General features: G+C 38.8%; 2 protein-coding genes across 2 annotated transcripts in view; both read right to left on the bottom strand.

The window, feature by feature from the left end:
* Positions 1-8487, bottom strand: part of LOC139935017 (zinc finger protein 423-like) — a 47520-nt gene extending 39033 nt beyond the window's left edge. Inside the window, exon 1 of the mRNA XM_071929463.1 lies at positions 7955-8487. Within this exon, the coding sequence (XP_071785564.1) occupies positions 7955-8042 (88 nt within the window). The 5' untranslated portion in view covers positions 8043-8487. The remainder of the gene's footprint in view (positions 1-7954) is intronic.
* A 2885-nt stretch (positions 8488-11372) lies between these two features.
* On the bottom strand, positions 11373-12874 carry LOC139934502 (lathosterol oxidase-like). The gene is made up of 3 exons (XM_071928759.1): positions 12662-12874; positions 11946-12087; positions 11373-11848 (listed from the first exon to the last, which is right to left on the bottom strand). Exons 1-3 carry the CDS (start codon positions 12872-12874, stop codon positions 11373-11375), a joined length of 831 nt encoding a protein of 276 aa, XP_071784860.1.
* Positions 12875-15044: the final 2170 nt, after the last annotated feature.

The raw sequence follows: 15044 nt of genomic DNA, 5'->3' as shown, positions 1-15044 counted from the left end.
AGTTGCACGATACTAGAATACCCCATGGTTTTTACCACTGAACCTTTCTAAAGAGCAGGGTTGGTTACTTATAGACGAGTTTGCGGTATCACCGCTGATCCACAACCTAGTACTTAAGCAGCATGCAGCATCAGAGTCCAGCATTCTCCAGAAGACGATCAGAGCATACTGATCGAAACGTCGAGTTAACCCAACAGTTCTTTTCAGAACCACCCCAACTCATTTAGAGATTGTTATTACATGGTGTTACTGCATACTCTTCTATATCTTATCTCCACCATGCAAAGTTTCAAATCCTACTTAGGTTGGTTACTTATTTGCCAGGGTACATGGTAGTTCAGTGGTAAAGCCATCCTAGTGTGAAAGGGCCATCCATTAAACCCCAAGTTTTCAAGACTTTTTAATACCTTTATTAAAAAAAGGGTTCTGCAGAAAATCCTGTAAATGCAGCTGAGGAAAAAATCCCAAAACAGAAACCAAGTTTCGTCAAATTGATAACAAAGGCCATTTCCTCCACTGGTTACCTCCACCCTTCCCGCTAACCCAACCTACGGCTACCGTTAACTAAGATTCAATATCTACAACTATGATGACATATCTCTGTCTGAGGGGAAAAAACTCCCCACTTATCGCAGTTTGGAGATGTCAGGGCGAGAAATTATCCCAGGAAATCAGAGTCTACAGACGTTCGTTGTGTGGCTTAAGTACTACTCTTTTACTATTCAGGAAATAACTGGCAGGACTGTGGGTCTGGGCAGACAGGTAAAGGGAGACCATTAAACACTGTACAGGAAATGGACAAATCATATTAAAATGTTGCTGCCATGTGTGCATAAACAGTGACATGGCATGCAGTGTGATGTACATCAGTTTTACCAGTCAAGAATCTGGGTGGGTATGGGTTTTTAAAATCTATACTTACTGGGTAAGGTTTATTTTTATTTCATGCAGTTATTACAATGCGGATAAAGAATATTATTTTGTTTTTCCTTACACCTGGATTGTAAAAGATAAGGACTGCATAGACCTTATCATGGTGCAGCCATCTTGAATTTCTCCCATTGATGTCAATGTTACCAAACCGAGGCTGGAAGAACAAAACAATCTGGTTCCAATTTGCAAAATGATTATTAGCATTCATTTTTGTTATTCCATACGAGAAACATGACCAAGATGAAGGCAGCATGATAAAAAGGTCTATATAGCAGACCTTACGCTTTATTATTGAAAGGGCAAGGATGCCTGTTATTTTTCTTTGTAAAGGGGAGTTTTTTAAATTTTGATTGAATCAACCAAGGGCATGATGGGAGGCAATCGCCTCCGTCGCTTTTGTGCAGCATTAGGCCTGACGTACATGGTGTACAATGTGCAGCCTAGGGCTGTTATATTGGCCTATTCCATTGCTTTCTGTGTCATGTGAAGTACAAATCAACATGCTGACAGTGACAGGCGCGGTTAAAAAAATTGGCCAAATTTCAAAGCACAAAAAGAAGCTTAGTACAACAAAATTATGCTTTTAAATACCAGGATAAAGATACCAGCAGAAATACCACAAAGTGGGTACAATTTGCAACTGGTATCCTGCTCATTTCTGCTAGGCATAACATTTGTAAGCAATTTACTTAGAGGCCCCCACCTACGGAACAAACTCCCTCCACAAATCCACCAGTCTGACTCAATCATGACATTCAAATAATTGCTGAAGACCGAAATGTTCAGAGCTCATTAATCTGTTTAAATTGTTAATTCTCTTCAGCGCCTTAATCCAGTATCTAGGATCCGTGCGCTTTACACAAACTTTGTATTATTACTAATTAGTACTTCACTTCAGAAATTTTATGAAATTGGGCCTACATGTAGCTTTCAGCCTCTGGTTATAGAACTTACTTTGCTAGGCTAGGCTTGGGGGGGGGTCCACAAGACTGTTGTACATGTAGCTAAACATTTGTACTGGACCAGAATTTACTTTATAAATGGGTTAGTGTACTCAGGCCAATATCGTATTTTGTCTTTGAAAGGGCAAGGGCACCAAGGCGTTTTCTCCATGGTACAGACTAAGTCTTTATATAAGAATATTGTTATTATTATTGTTACTATTTAACCTATTGTTATTATTGTTAAAAGCACATCACTTTTAGAGCTTAGGATCAAGCCGTACAAGTTATGGATTTAGACACTATTTGGATTGAGCTCGAGCATTACAGAATTGATTTTTGATATCAAAACAGTTTATGGCAGTGTGAGCAAATAAGGTAATCCACCATACAATTTTTTTACATTGAACATAAACTGACAAACCTTTAGAAGTTTGAGATCGATCAGCCACCAGGGTCACACAAAAAATTAGTAGGGAAAAAATTATTACGTAACAAGCTGTGCATGGCATCAATTTAAAACACAATTTTTTGTTACTAAAACGCTAACTGAGCAATAAACTCATATTTAATTTTATTTAATTCTCATCAAATATGACATTTCAGACATAAATATTTCAAGGAATGTTCTAATTCTACTATCCATCATCAGACAGTGTAATGTAAGCTTTTTTTGTAAATTTCTGTGATCTTAGTTGTGGTTTTTGCTTATCAATTCTGTAATGTTCCTTTAATTGCTAAAAATCAAGCATATAAAAATACAGAAGGTTCCATATAAAAACAACTGAACTCACCATGCAAGAACTCCAGTCTGCAGATTAATATTACAGGACTAATAAATCATTCACCAACTTCAAAAGTCGACACCCTATTTCGTTTAGTGAAGACGTATCCAGCTTTATTTACTACACACACTTTACCAACTAGATGTTGCCTCCAAAGTGAGATTGTACTGTGTGAACTCATCTTCCAAATTTAAAAACAAATTTAATTATATACCAGTAGTTAAAATGCAAGCGGAGTCCCTTTGAAAACTACCCGCATCAATATCTGTCACAATAAATTACTCCCAAAATATAGCCAAATAACCCCAAGCGCAACTGCATAAATTAGCCCAAAATAGCCCCAATCTTCCAAAAATAGACTATACGGACAAAGACAACTTTCACCAACAAAAGTTTCTTTAGAATTACCCGTTCTCCAAAAGACTTATTGTAAGATAATTCTTTTGATTGATTTGCAGTCAAGGCCCAGTCACGCTGGATGGTTCCTGACAACGAAACTGGTTATTTAAATCCTACGCCTTCGGCAAAAGTGCTCAAAATAGATTTCCAGTTCTTATGGCCCAGAGAGTTTGACAATGGAATGAACTTCCCAAGGCCTAGCATTGTTCCCGTCTCATGTTTGGTAACGTTTCGAGGGGCATTGTTGGTCTTCAGTCGTGCAGAAATCCCAACAGCTGATTGCACGCTCTAGGGCTAGGACTAGGTCTAGTACAGCCCTTATACAACACAACACAAAAACAGTGTTCACAAAGTTGTTTTATAACCTCCTGCCAAAATGTCTAAATATAGTGCCTAGCCGTCCAAAAATAGATTCTCCTTTTCTGTCATTTCAAAAGGCAAACTTTTTAATGTTTATTAACTTAATTTTTTTTTTTTTTTTTAGCTCAATGAAGTCAGGGGTTGCGGACATTGTTGTGCTTGAAACACCCCTACTGCCAATTGTGGGCTACGTTTTTCAACTTGGACATCACTCAGTGGTCCTTGTACATGTTGGACATTTGGGGGAAACCAATGAAGCCCCTCCTACCACCCACCCCCCCCACCCTAATTTGAATAGTCACGGTCTCTTTTCCCAATTTGTTGAACACAAAATATTTGATTATTCTAAATGGGAAATTGACTAACCTTGTCTTGCACCTGAAACGGTTGTCACTGTGTAATTGATAGTGAATTAAACAAAATTTGAATAATTTCTGAAAACTGAAGCTCCCCCTGCCCCTGCCCCCCCCCCATTTGAATAGTCACTCTCGCCTTTCCCCCATTTGTTGTACACAATAGGGCCTACCCTCATATTTGACTAATCTTTTGTTGCAGCCCGACACCTGAATTGATTGTCAATGTGTAATTGTTGGTGAGGTAAACAAGCCCTGCAGATTTGAATAATTTCTGAAAACAAACCATTTTCTTTTAGTGAGTCTATTGATCATTGGGACTGGAAGTTTGTCAACAAGAAGACACATATCAAAACGGACTCAAAAGGCTCGCAGATACATGGGCACGATGAATAATAGCATAATTTAACTACCTCTTTTCAGGTCGGTAGTGTTAAACCATAATGATTGCACTAATTGCTGTTACATAAAACACACGGATTCAATTTTAAACAATTACTAAACAATCTGATGTTGACGTAAATTTGATGCTGACGCCTGCAAGCGTAGGCGGCGTCCTTTTTTTTTTTTAATTGTTCAAAGTACAGATACACGTCAGCGTATATAAAATCGCTCAACCATGTCGGGCCCCTGCCTTTTCCGAATATGACATCCGAATCTGCGTAATCAGATCCCGAATGAAAAGATTTTTTAAAACCAAGTCTCTTCTCTTAGACCACCAAGCCACGCACACAATTCAACGTTACAAAGTTTTATTACCTTGTCATCCAGGTGATCACCAGCCCATCGGCGATTGCCCGCCCAGCGATTCTTTTCCGAGAAGCACCGCCATTGTAGATACCACTTGCTCCGAACTCGACTGAACAGCTACAACAATGGTCTGCGCTATAATAGTACATGTCCCCATATCTGAATTTCAATCCTCCCTCGTGGAATGTATACAGCACACACATGCGCAAAGGTATGGATACACAAAAAAACAAGCAGTGAATTCTGGGTACTCAACCCCAGACTCTATACAAAAAAAAGGGTCTCTTTTCTTTACCGGTCCATTTGATCAATGCTTACTGCGCATCCATAAAGCCCGCAATGGAATATTACTAGACTGCAAGGTCAAACGCCCCCGTACATGTGTAAGCAGTTTGTGTAACAGGGTTGTTTTTTGGGTTTTTTTTACGCAGGTTTAAGTAGTTGCCCTCAGGCTTGCGAGTGAAACTTATATAAACTACACCCCTGATTGTACGTGTCAGTATTTAATGAATACAATGCAATACATGCAAACAGTGGTTGGTTTACTGTGGTCAAATAGCCTACCAGGGTGCGTACATGTACTTGTACTACTGACACACATCCTACAGAACAGAGAAAGAACAAAAATGCAGCAAACAGAATAGGCCTATCGTCTTACAAAAAAACACCACTTTTTTTGTCTTCCTTTCTTCTTCTTTGTCTGAACTTTCAATGGGTTTACGGACCAATTGTGCCAGAGCTCCAAGTTCAACTCCATGGTCTTTTCTGTATGGTTAATCGGACCACTGTCCTTTCCGGCATCATAATGACTTTGGCTACAGCTATGACTCTTCACAAAGGTCAATTTGATGCTTGATGTGGCATGGTATACCATCCCCCCCCCTCCACCCCTCCCCCTTTAGGCTCTTATTTTGTATTTTTATTGTGTTCTGGGAAATCCCCTTTTTTTACAGATTTTAAAGGGGAGGGGATATATCGGTACAAGAGGAGACACCCCTCAATTGATTGCAAAGTTGCGAGATTACAACGGAAGAAACAACACCCTTGTCACACAAAGTTGTGTGCTTTCAGTGCTTGATTTTGAGACCTCAAATACTTAGGTCTCAAAGTCAAGCTCGTATAAAATTCTTCTCGAAAACTTTGTTACTTCAGAGGGAGCCGTTTCTCACAGGATACTATCAACAGCTTCCCATTACTCGTTACCAAGTAAGGTTTTACGCTAAAAATTATTTTTAAGTAATTACCAATAGTGTCCACTGCCTTAATAAAGATATAGTCTATGGACAGATAAGCTCAAGGTCCTTGTATCTTTCTTTGTATTTCTGCCTACAAATCAACATCATTGACAAAAGCCAAGAAAATCCACCAGCCAGTCTGAGCCCGTTTGGTTATGACAGGTGTTTTTATGATGTTGCGCTAGTCTTGGCCTCAAGTGGCCTCGATGCCCCTTTAAGAAATTTCCAATAGACTAAAAGATTTTGACATGAAATTTGGGTCTCCTCTCAAAAGTAGAATTACATGCTTGACTAGTTGCATTTAATGCAACATCAATATAGGCAGCACAATAATTAAGTCAGTGCACCACATGTAGCACGACTCAAATATGATTTAAAACCATTGTACACTTTCGGTAAACAGTATTTTCCAAAGGCCCACACTTCGTGTATCACAACATATGAAATAACAAACCCACCCTTGATATCGCACGGTTCGCCGTGTCATGACACGTGTTTAAAATAAATCCGTAATTCTTGATATTGAGAATTGATAATTGTTTTAACGTTTTCTCAAAAAGTTAAGCATTTCATGGAACAATATTTTAAGAGAAGTCTTTCACCATTACCTTCTGTAAACCCTGTAAATTATTTGTAAAAATGTGAACTTTTATTTATCATTCTGTTCCGAAAGTGTATAATTGCTTTAAAAGTAAAACATTGTGTTATTTTTATCAGAAGGTCTAATGCCATGGTAATGGTTGTGAGCATTCTGAGAAACTATTTCATATATATTTAATGCCTCTGTTGATTAACATTAAAATCAATAAAAGTATGTTTTAAACAAATTTAAATTTCAAAAGAATGCCTTCAGGCATCTTGGAGATTTGTGTGGTGTCCGTTTGAAAGTGGCTCTTAAAGGAACACGTTGCCTTTGGATCGGTCGAGTTGGTTTTTGAAAAGCGTCCTGTAACCGTTTGTTATAAAATTGATATGGTTAGAAAGATGTTGTAAAAGTAGAATACAATGATCTACACAAATATGCCTCGAAATTGCGTGGTTTTCGTATTACCTCGTTGACAAACACAGTCGGCCATTTATGGGAGTCAAAACTTTGACTCCCATATATGGCCGACCGTGTTAGTTCGCGACGTAAACGGAAAACCGTGCAATTTTGAGTGATACTTGTGCAGATCATTATATTCTACTTTTAAAACATCTTTCTAACCATAACAAACGGTTTCAAACGCTTTTCATAGACCAACTCGTCTGATCCAAGGCAACGTGTTCCTTTAATACAGTCAGCTACATGTACGCAGTTGGTACCAGCTGATGTGACCTCGTCAAGTGGATGGATTCGATGTCTTAAATGAAAATATTGTGACAGGTTTTCTTTTTTGTTTTGTTTTGTATTGTATCGTTCTTGATATTTTTTACTATAAAATCAGCATTATGTTGAAGAAGAAAAAAAGACCTACCAGGCAGCCTGTGCCAGTTTGTCAAAAACCCTGCAACACTATGGTGTTAATTATAGGGTCTGATTAAAGACTCAAATGCGGCATCTGTCCAATCAATTAAATTATGATAAAAAAAATACTATAAGTTGGTGTTTAATATTTTGAAGCACTTTTGGTAGTAATTAGTGGGAAAATGCAGCACCACATTTTTCATCTTTCAATAGAAATTTAAACTTTCCAAAATATGACTATAGTATGACTGGTACTAATGGTAGTATAGTATCACTATTTTCAATAAATTTGTCACAACGATCAATGTAAATTGTGCTCCCACCTCCATACAACACTGGAAATGTTGCAATTGTTATTAATGGCAACTTCATATCATACCACAAGAAGTTTTTACTAATTCAAGCAATTAAACTCTAGTATCTATTATCTCTAACTCTATTGTCTCATTTGACTTTTTTTTATACAATTACCTAATTTGCACCAAGCAGACTGGACTAAATCAAATCCTGTAATTTTTACTTTTGCCAGCATTTTAAAATGCTGGGACAACTTTCCAATAAAAACAACACACTCCTCACTGCATGTACTGCAAGCGCACTCTATCCTGCTACATTGACCATCTCCGCCTGCGACGTCTACAAGTTCAATTTATTCCTCCATGGTTCAATACAATACTACTTTACAACATGTACAAGTTTATAGTGTTTCCTTCCTTGTTTATAATGAATGCATTCACCACAAAATACTTACGTTTCACTGCTCGTGGTTTGGCCTGCTTTCGGCGTGAAATTCCCCCACCCTGCTCCGACTGCTCACTACCTCGCCTTGACTCTCTCATTTTGAATGAAACCTCGGATGTCCTGCACTCCAGAGCACACTCAAACCATCCACCTTTTCGTTGTCTTTACGGAACGTTCTCAGTGTCAATTTACTGCAATGGCTGGCTGGACCGAGCTTCCGACGCGGTGTTGTTCCCTCCAGCGAGTCGGTGCTGTGAGTGATAACGGGCGCAGCGGCGTGTTGTGCCCCATGAAGCCGCCCCGCGGCGAACCGGTCGCTGTGATTGTGAACAACACGACAGCTCCTTCGCGAATCGCGGTCTTTTTTTTTCTCTCTGTCTGTCTGAATCTTATTTCACGCAGACATCTCAAGTCACATACATGGAGCTGTGACATCTATGCGTCGATTACATGTCTAAAGGACACTTTTTGGTCAAGACAAAAGGAAGAACTGAGAAATTTAATCTCTTGAGGCTGTCTCCCAAGCCAAGCTTCTCATTCCAGATCTGATAAGACATAGAGACACACACAACAACAATAAGCACAAAATCTTGAGTGTCCCATCCCAAACCGTACTCGGCCGGACCCATGCGTAATGTATGCGAGAGGGGCACACATGCGCCGACATTGACATAAACTTGTCACAGTCGTCTCAGATAAGTTAGATTCCAATTAACCTTTAAAAAAAAACTTATATTGATAATAAACATTAAATAAATATTGTAGGTGGTTGTTTTTAACCCGGTCACATGTTGTCCAACAATACTCAGGGCCTAACTTATTACTGAGCGATATGGGAAATAATATTAGTCGTAAACAATCCAAAACAAATGCACAGCAGATTTTAACAACTTTAATATCTGCCTGGACCCGTCTAAGAGGCTAATCCACTTTATCCAACAGAGGGCGCTCTTTCAAACGGTACTAGAACGACAGCAGGTGCTGTTCGTTGTTGTAATTCGTTAGTTTTCTAAAGAATAATAATTATTGCTTTATGTGTTTGCTTTGCAGCTGCATGGGTACTTATATTTAATGTACCCTTCTGATGAATTGTCAATCGGCCCGTAATTATAGGTGGGTTTAACATATCACCATAATATGTTTGTTCACCACCTGACGAGGCGAGGTTTACAATGCGGCGTTGCAGTCGTGGAAAATCTATTCTAAACAATAAAACAGTTAATAATTATTGTCTATACATAAATTTATAACAATACAAAATTAATATCCAATTCATTTTCAATTCAATAATACGTTTCTTCTTAACTCTTTTTTGAGAATCGTTTTTCATGTGAGAATTAAAAAGTACATAGAAATGTAACAAAATCAAAAGCGCATAAAATTGTACAAAAACAATAATAATGTGAAAACAAAATATAATATTGAATAAATAACCAGGAATTAACTATGGACATAATAATTCTCCTATCCATTAGAGTGAACAGTACTTCCCCCTTTCCGTTTTTCTATGTAAGATTTAGGCCATTTTAAAATGGTAATGCAAATTTTACTCAAAATATTGTTAACTACGTAACTGTTCATGTAATTCTGCTGCTGGCAGCGAGTTGAATCAACTTTTTTAAATTAACCTTTGAATGAAAATTGGTGGAAAATCACCAACTTGAAATAATACTCTACGAATGAGCGTGGCCAAAGATACTGTAAAAGCATGGCGCCATCCATGCGACGACCGGACCATGGTCATCAGCAGTTAGGCCCCCATCATCAGCAGGTCGGTTTGACCGCGATCAAAGCTCAATGGCTACTATTTTGGGGATCTTTCAGTCTCAGTTATCCTAACCTACTGATTAGAGTAACCCTTCTTCTAAAAAAAGGAGGTAAACAGGACAGGTTCATCAAACTTTTCTAGATTTGCCGATAACGAATAAATCACAACATTGTTTTGAAACTTAGTCATACAAAGTTGAATGCACTATCTTCAAGAGCACGGAAGTGTTGGTTATTAAATAACATAAATTAAAACTATAGCAGAATGTTATAAATAATGTTAATAACAAAGGAATAACAAGTAAGAGCAACTACAAAACGTGTTTAAAACAGTTGCGTAAGAAAGTATAAAATGATCTGGCGCGTGAGCTCAATCGGTCATCGAACTTGCGACATATTAATGAAAGAAAAAAACACCCCTGTCACACAAAGTTGTGTGCGTTTAGATGGTTTATTTCGAGACCTCAAGTTCTAAATCTAAAGGTCTCGAAATCAAATTCGTGGAAAATTACTTCTTTCTCGAAAACTATGAAACGTACTTCAGAGGGAGCCGTTTCTCACAATGTTTTAGACCATCAACCTCTCCCCATTACTCGTCACCAAGAGAGGTTCCATGGTAATGATTATTTTGAGTAATTACCAATAGTGTCCACTGCCTTTAAACGAAAGTAAATTAATTTGACGTCAAACCTACAAATAATTGGTTGGAACTTACTGTTGCGTTCCAATAATAATCTCGAGAAGCAGAACTTATTTTGGACAGGAAAGAATTTCAGTTTGCGGTTACAACATTATGTCCATTTATTTTAAACCAAAATTCCTTTTAATACAAAAAATGCTAAATAACATAATTTGTATTACCCAAACAAAATTGATTAAAGAAAAATGAAATGGGATGAATAATGTACAAAAATGTATCACATTGGCTTGCTTGGCAAGAAAGTAAAGTCCATGGCATCGTTAAATTAATCAGCAACGAGCAAGAATTAGTCATTTTGAGATGATTGATGGTTTACACGATAAAAGTATCTCGCCAAAGCACCGCCACAACTCGACTACCGCGTTAGACCATTAAAGGAACACGTTGCCTTGGATCGGTCGAGTTGGTCTTTGAAAAGCGTTTTGTAACCTTTGTTGTAAAATGTATATGGTTGGAAAGCTATTGTAAAAGTAGAATACAATGATCTACACAATTAATATGCCTAATACAACACTCACGCCATAATATTATCTTTGGCTTCCACACCAATATTGTGAACGGTTTTAAAGAGTTGCATTTTGTTGGTCCGAGAGACCAACGGTGCCAAGTGGGGAGGGGGGGGGCCTGCTCATTCCAATAATACATTCCTGCAATCCAAACAAGTATCATCGATGACAATACTTAGGCAAGAATAAAGACATTGCCTCCTGGAAGAAACCTCTATCAAACCTGATTCTTTTAGGCGTCCTCAGGCCCACAACAACCCTATTAAAATTAAGTGTTTGTATTAACTACAAAAACTTAAAAAATTCTTAAATTAAATATGCCTACTCATTTCCCAGTCACTTCTTTGCATATAGGCATAATCATTATGAGTATCAATATTCATTGAAACTGTGCTTTGATCATTATTTACAAAAGAAAAATCGCCGTTTCAGTTTCAGTTTGTGTATTTTTTAATTTATTTAATCTTGCTCGGTATCTTTCCCGCCTCTTCCTCCAAAACGGACGGTGTCCTGTAGGAGCCACCGATACGATCCCACAGCGTGAAGTACTGGCCGTAGTTGTAATTGTAGTACAGATGGTGATCGGTGTGGTGTGCTGAGCCATTGATGAACGGTCTGAGAATGGCAGGTACCCGGTAGTCACCGTCGTGGATACTGATGGTCCACACGTTCACCAGGAAGAACAGCACCAGGTAGACGTGCTTGTTGAGCGGGAAGATGAATGGGTACACGTGATAGGGTAAGCTCTGCAGGAAACCGTCCAATGGGTGAAAGGCATAACTCGCGAAGGGCGTGGGTATCTTCCAAACGTGGTGCTGCTTGTGGACGTGGCGGTAGATGAAACGATGGTGTAACAAGCGATGAATCCAATAGATCAAACAGTCGCAGAATAGTATCAATCCGATGACGTCACGTATGATCAAGAACATTCCTGCAATTGAACGGAGTTCCGAAATGGATCATGTTTGATGTATATAGTTTTCTTTAAAAGGGACAGGTTTTTTACAAATTTTGTAGATTTTTTTTACCTTCAAATCCTTCGGCTTGAACTTCCTCAAGCGTGTACAACTTTCCACAACCTCGTACCTCGGGGACGACAATGAATAATGTATAGCACACGAGTACACAACCCCCTGTAACAGATTGCTTGATCTCGCGGGGGATTTGGTTCTAGGGATAAATAATATTAACAAAACTCTTCAAACACATATTAGAAGTCTTGAAAAGTACCCACCCTTATAAGTGTATTTTGTTAATCGACCACTTCAGTGGCCGCCATGTTTGATGAAACGTGAACGCGTGAAAGGCATTATTGGCTGAGAGTAGTGCGTGCAGCACGTATATACACGTGCACATTTCCATTGGTTGATATCAAAGATGGCGGCTGATGACGTCATGTGCAATCTATTTAAAGGGGAACTCGGTTTTATTCCGAAAAGAAACTGTCACAAACTGCACTGTCACACGATTTGTTCACAGCTCAAGGGAAGAAACATCTATCATTTTATAGAGATTGCAAAGAGTTTATGATATAAAAGTTTGATCTAAAAGAAAGGGTGCACATCTCACCATAATTTGTTTAGCTGTTATACTTTAACGAGGTTTAAATGTGTGTGAAATTGTGCTGCAGAAAATGTAACATCTTCCACAGGAACAGCTTGTGTCTTGACTTTGTGGATTGTATAATGATCACCCTTTTTGTACACCATATAATACATGGTATTAATACAAATTTGATTTTTACCTTCAGAAACAGCGGGTGCTCCATCAATTTGTGATCAAAAATGAAGACAAAGTTGACGGTGCATAGAGTAAAATAACTCAACATGGCACCGACGTACAAGAAGAGATACACCGTGATACACTGGCGTAGCCAGTAGTCTTCGCTCCAGTCGTTTGGATAAATACTGTACTTAGTGAAGAGGTGTCGATCCAAAAAGTCCACAGCCAGATCCATCTTTAAACTGCAAAACCTAGAGAGCAAAGTGGAGTATGTGTACTGTGTTGTTACGCTATCAAACCCAGTTTACACTGCTTGGATTAAAGGAACACGTTGCCTTGGATCGGACGAGTTGGTCTTTGAAAAGCCTTTGCAACCGTTTTTTATAAAATGCATATGGGTAGAAAGCTGTTGTAAAAGTAGAATACAATGATCCACACAAACATGCCTCGAAATTGCTTGGTTTTCCTTCTACCTCGTCGACTAACACGTCAGCCATTTATGGGGGTCAAAATTTTGACTCCCATAAATGGCCGACCATGTTAGTTCGCACAGTAGAAGGAAAACCACGCAATTTCGAGGCAAACTTGTGTGGATCATTGTATTCTACTTTTAAAACATCTTTCCAACCATATGCATTTTATAAAAAACGGTTACAAACGCTTTTGTTTTGACCAACTCGTCCGATCCAAGGCAACGTGTTCCTTTAAGGTCAAGGCCTACATTTGTTATCCACCAAAGATGAAGGGAAAAATTTGACAGAACTTTTCTTAGCGTGTCGTGGCCGCCCGCGTATAATTCACCAAGCTCTGGTATTGTCTCGGCAGTGGGTTCGAATCCCGGTCATGACACTTGTTCAATTGAGCATGCCTTCAGCAAGCGCTTACCGGTAACTTTTGGTAAACAAATTTGAACAGATGTGCGTTCTGCTCATACCAGCCAGGCTCAGCGTGGATGACACCCAAGCGTACATCCTTACGGACTGGAAGGGGTGCCCTCGTTGGCAATTGATTGGGTCGATGGCCCAAATCAGTTGAGTGTATCCCTGACTTTCAAGTGGCCGTCCATGGCTTTGTGGTGTTAGGCATTCTCTTACAAAAAAATCATAACAGTATATTGAACTTTGGATGGATTTATTTTTTAAACAATCCGTCACAAAAACACGGGTAAGAAATTGCAACCCCGTCCCTTCATCAACCCGATTGATGTTAGGCATTCTCTTACAAAAAAATCATAACAGTATTTTAAACTTCGGATGTTTTTTTTTAAACAATCCGTCACAAAAACACGGGTAAGGAATTGCAACCCCACCCTTCAACCCGATTGCAGAATAACGAAATCTTACCTTAATTCTTGGATGTGTGTAGAAAAAGATGCAGTGACAACGAAATTGAGCGATTTCACCGACAAAGCACCCTTTCGCTCCTCACTCGCCAGTCTTCTTGAGCTATACTGTGAAGGGCCTTTAGTGAAGTGATCTAAAGTTTGGTCCATTTCGGTGACCCTAAGCAGTCGGTATTCGGGTGGTTGTGGATTTAGTTGTTTTTTATCAGTTAACAACCTTATTTCATTTGGGTTCCAACAACTAACTTAATAATAGTTATTTCTTATCTCTGGAATTTTGTCCCGAACTTCTAAACCTAAAATTAGGACAACAGAAGTGGCCACGAGTATCCAGAAATATATTGTTTACTTTGTTGATAACATGAAGTGTTCAAAGATTGACTACAACTTGCGAGCTTGGTGGGTGGTAACTGAATGTGCATTACGAATGGACTCTTTTTTATTTTATGTTTCCTAAAATAGTCAGCATTCCGTTCTCAAGCTGGACCCAATTTCACAAAGCGCGGTAGCTGAAAATGTGCCAGGCACAAGAAAGAGTTGCTGGTACAACTTCAAGGTTTGCTTAGCAAAGACATTTGGTTTTCATTAACAGCTTCATGAAATTGGGCCACATTTTGGGAAGACAGCTACCACCACCTGACCGCGACAAGCAGAGAACGAACCAGGATTTCACAAAGAGTTAAGACGTAGTGTTATCTTGACTTACGACGAGTTATTCGTCCCAACTTGTACAAGCCAAATAAAGCTCTATAATCTTTGATTTTTCTTGTGACAGTCAGTGCGTACCATTCAGAAAAGTCCTTTCGTTTATTTGCAGCGTATGCAAGACAGTCGCAGTTTTGCAGTCAGTGCGCACCGTTCGGAATATAACCTCTGTGAAATCGACTTAGTCTTGAAAGTTCGTCGACTTCATTGTCATCCAACCGTTTATTTACCACATAAACCGCAAAAACGGTAAATTTAGAAGCAATAAGAAAGGGTTTGGGCAAACATCAAGTTGCAATTTATCATTAACCAAGTTGATATAAATAGAGTTGTCTCAAGCCAACATGGGATCGCACAC

Source organism: Asterias amurensis, chromosome 3 (genome assembly GCF_032118995.1).
Source record: "Asterias amurensis chromosome 3, ASM3211899v1".
In the NCBI taxonomy this organism is placed as follows: Eukaryota; Metazoa; Echinodermata; class Asteroidea; order Forcipulatida; family Asteriidae; genus Asterias; species Asterias amurensis.
The sequence above is the reverse complement of the archived record's forward strand: the minus strand, read 5'-3'. Positions and strand labels throughout refer to the sequence as shown.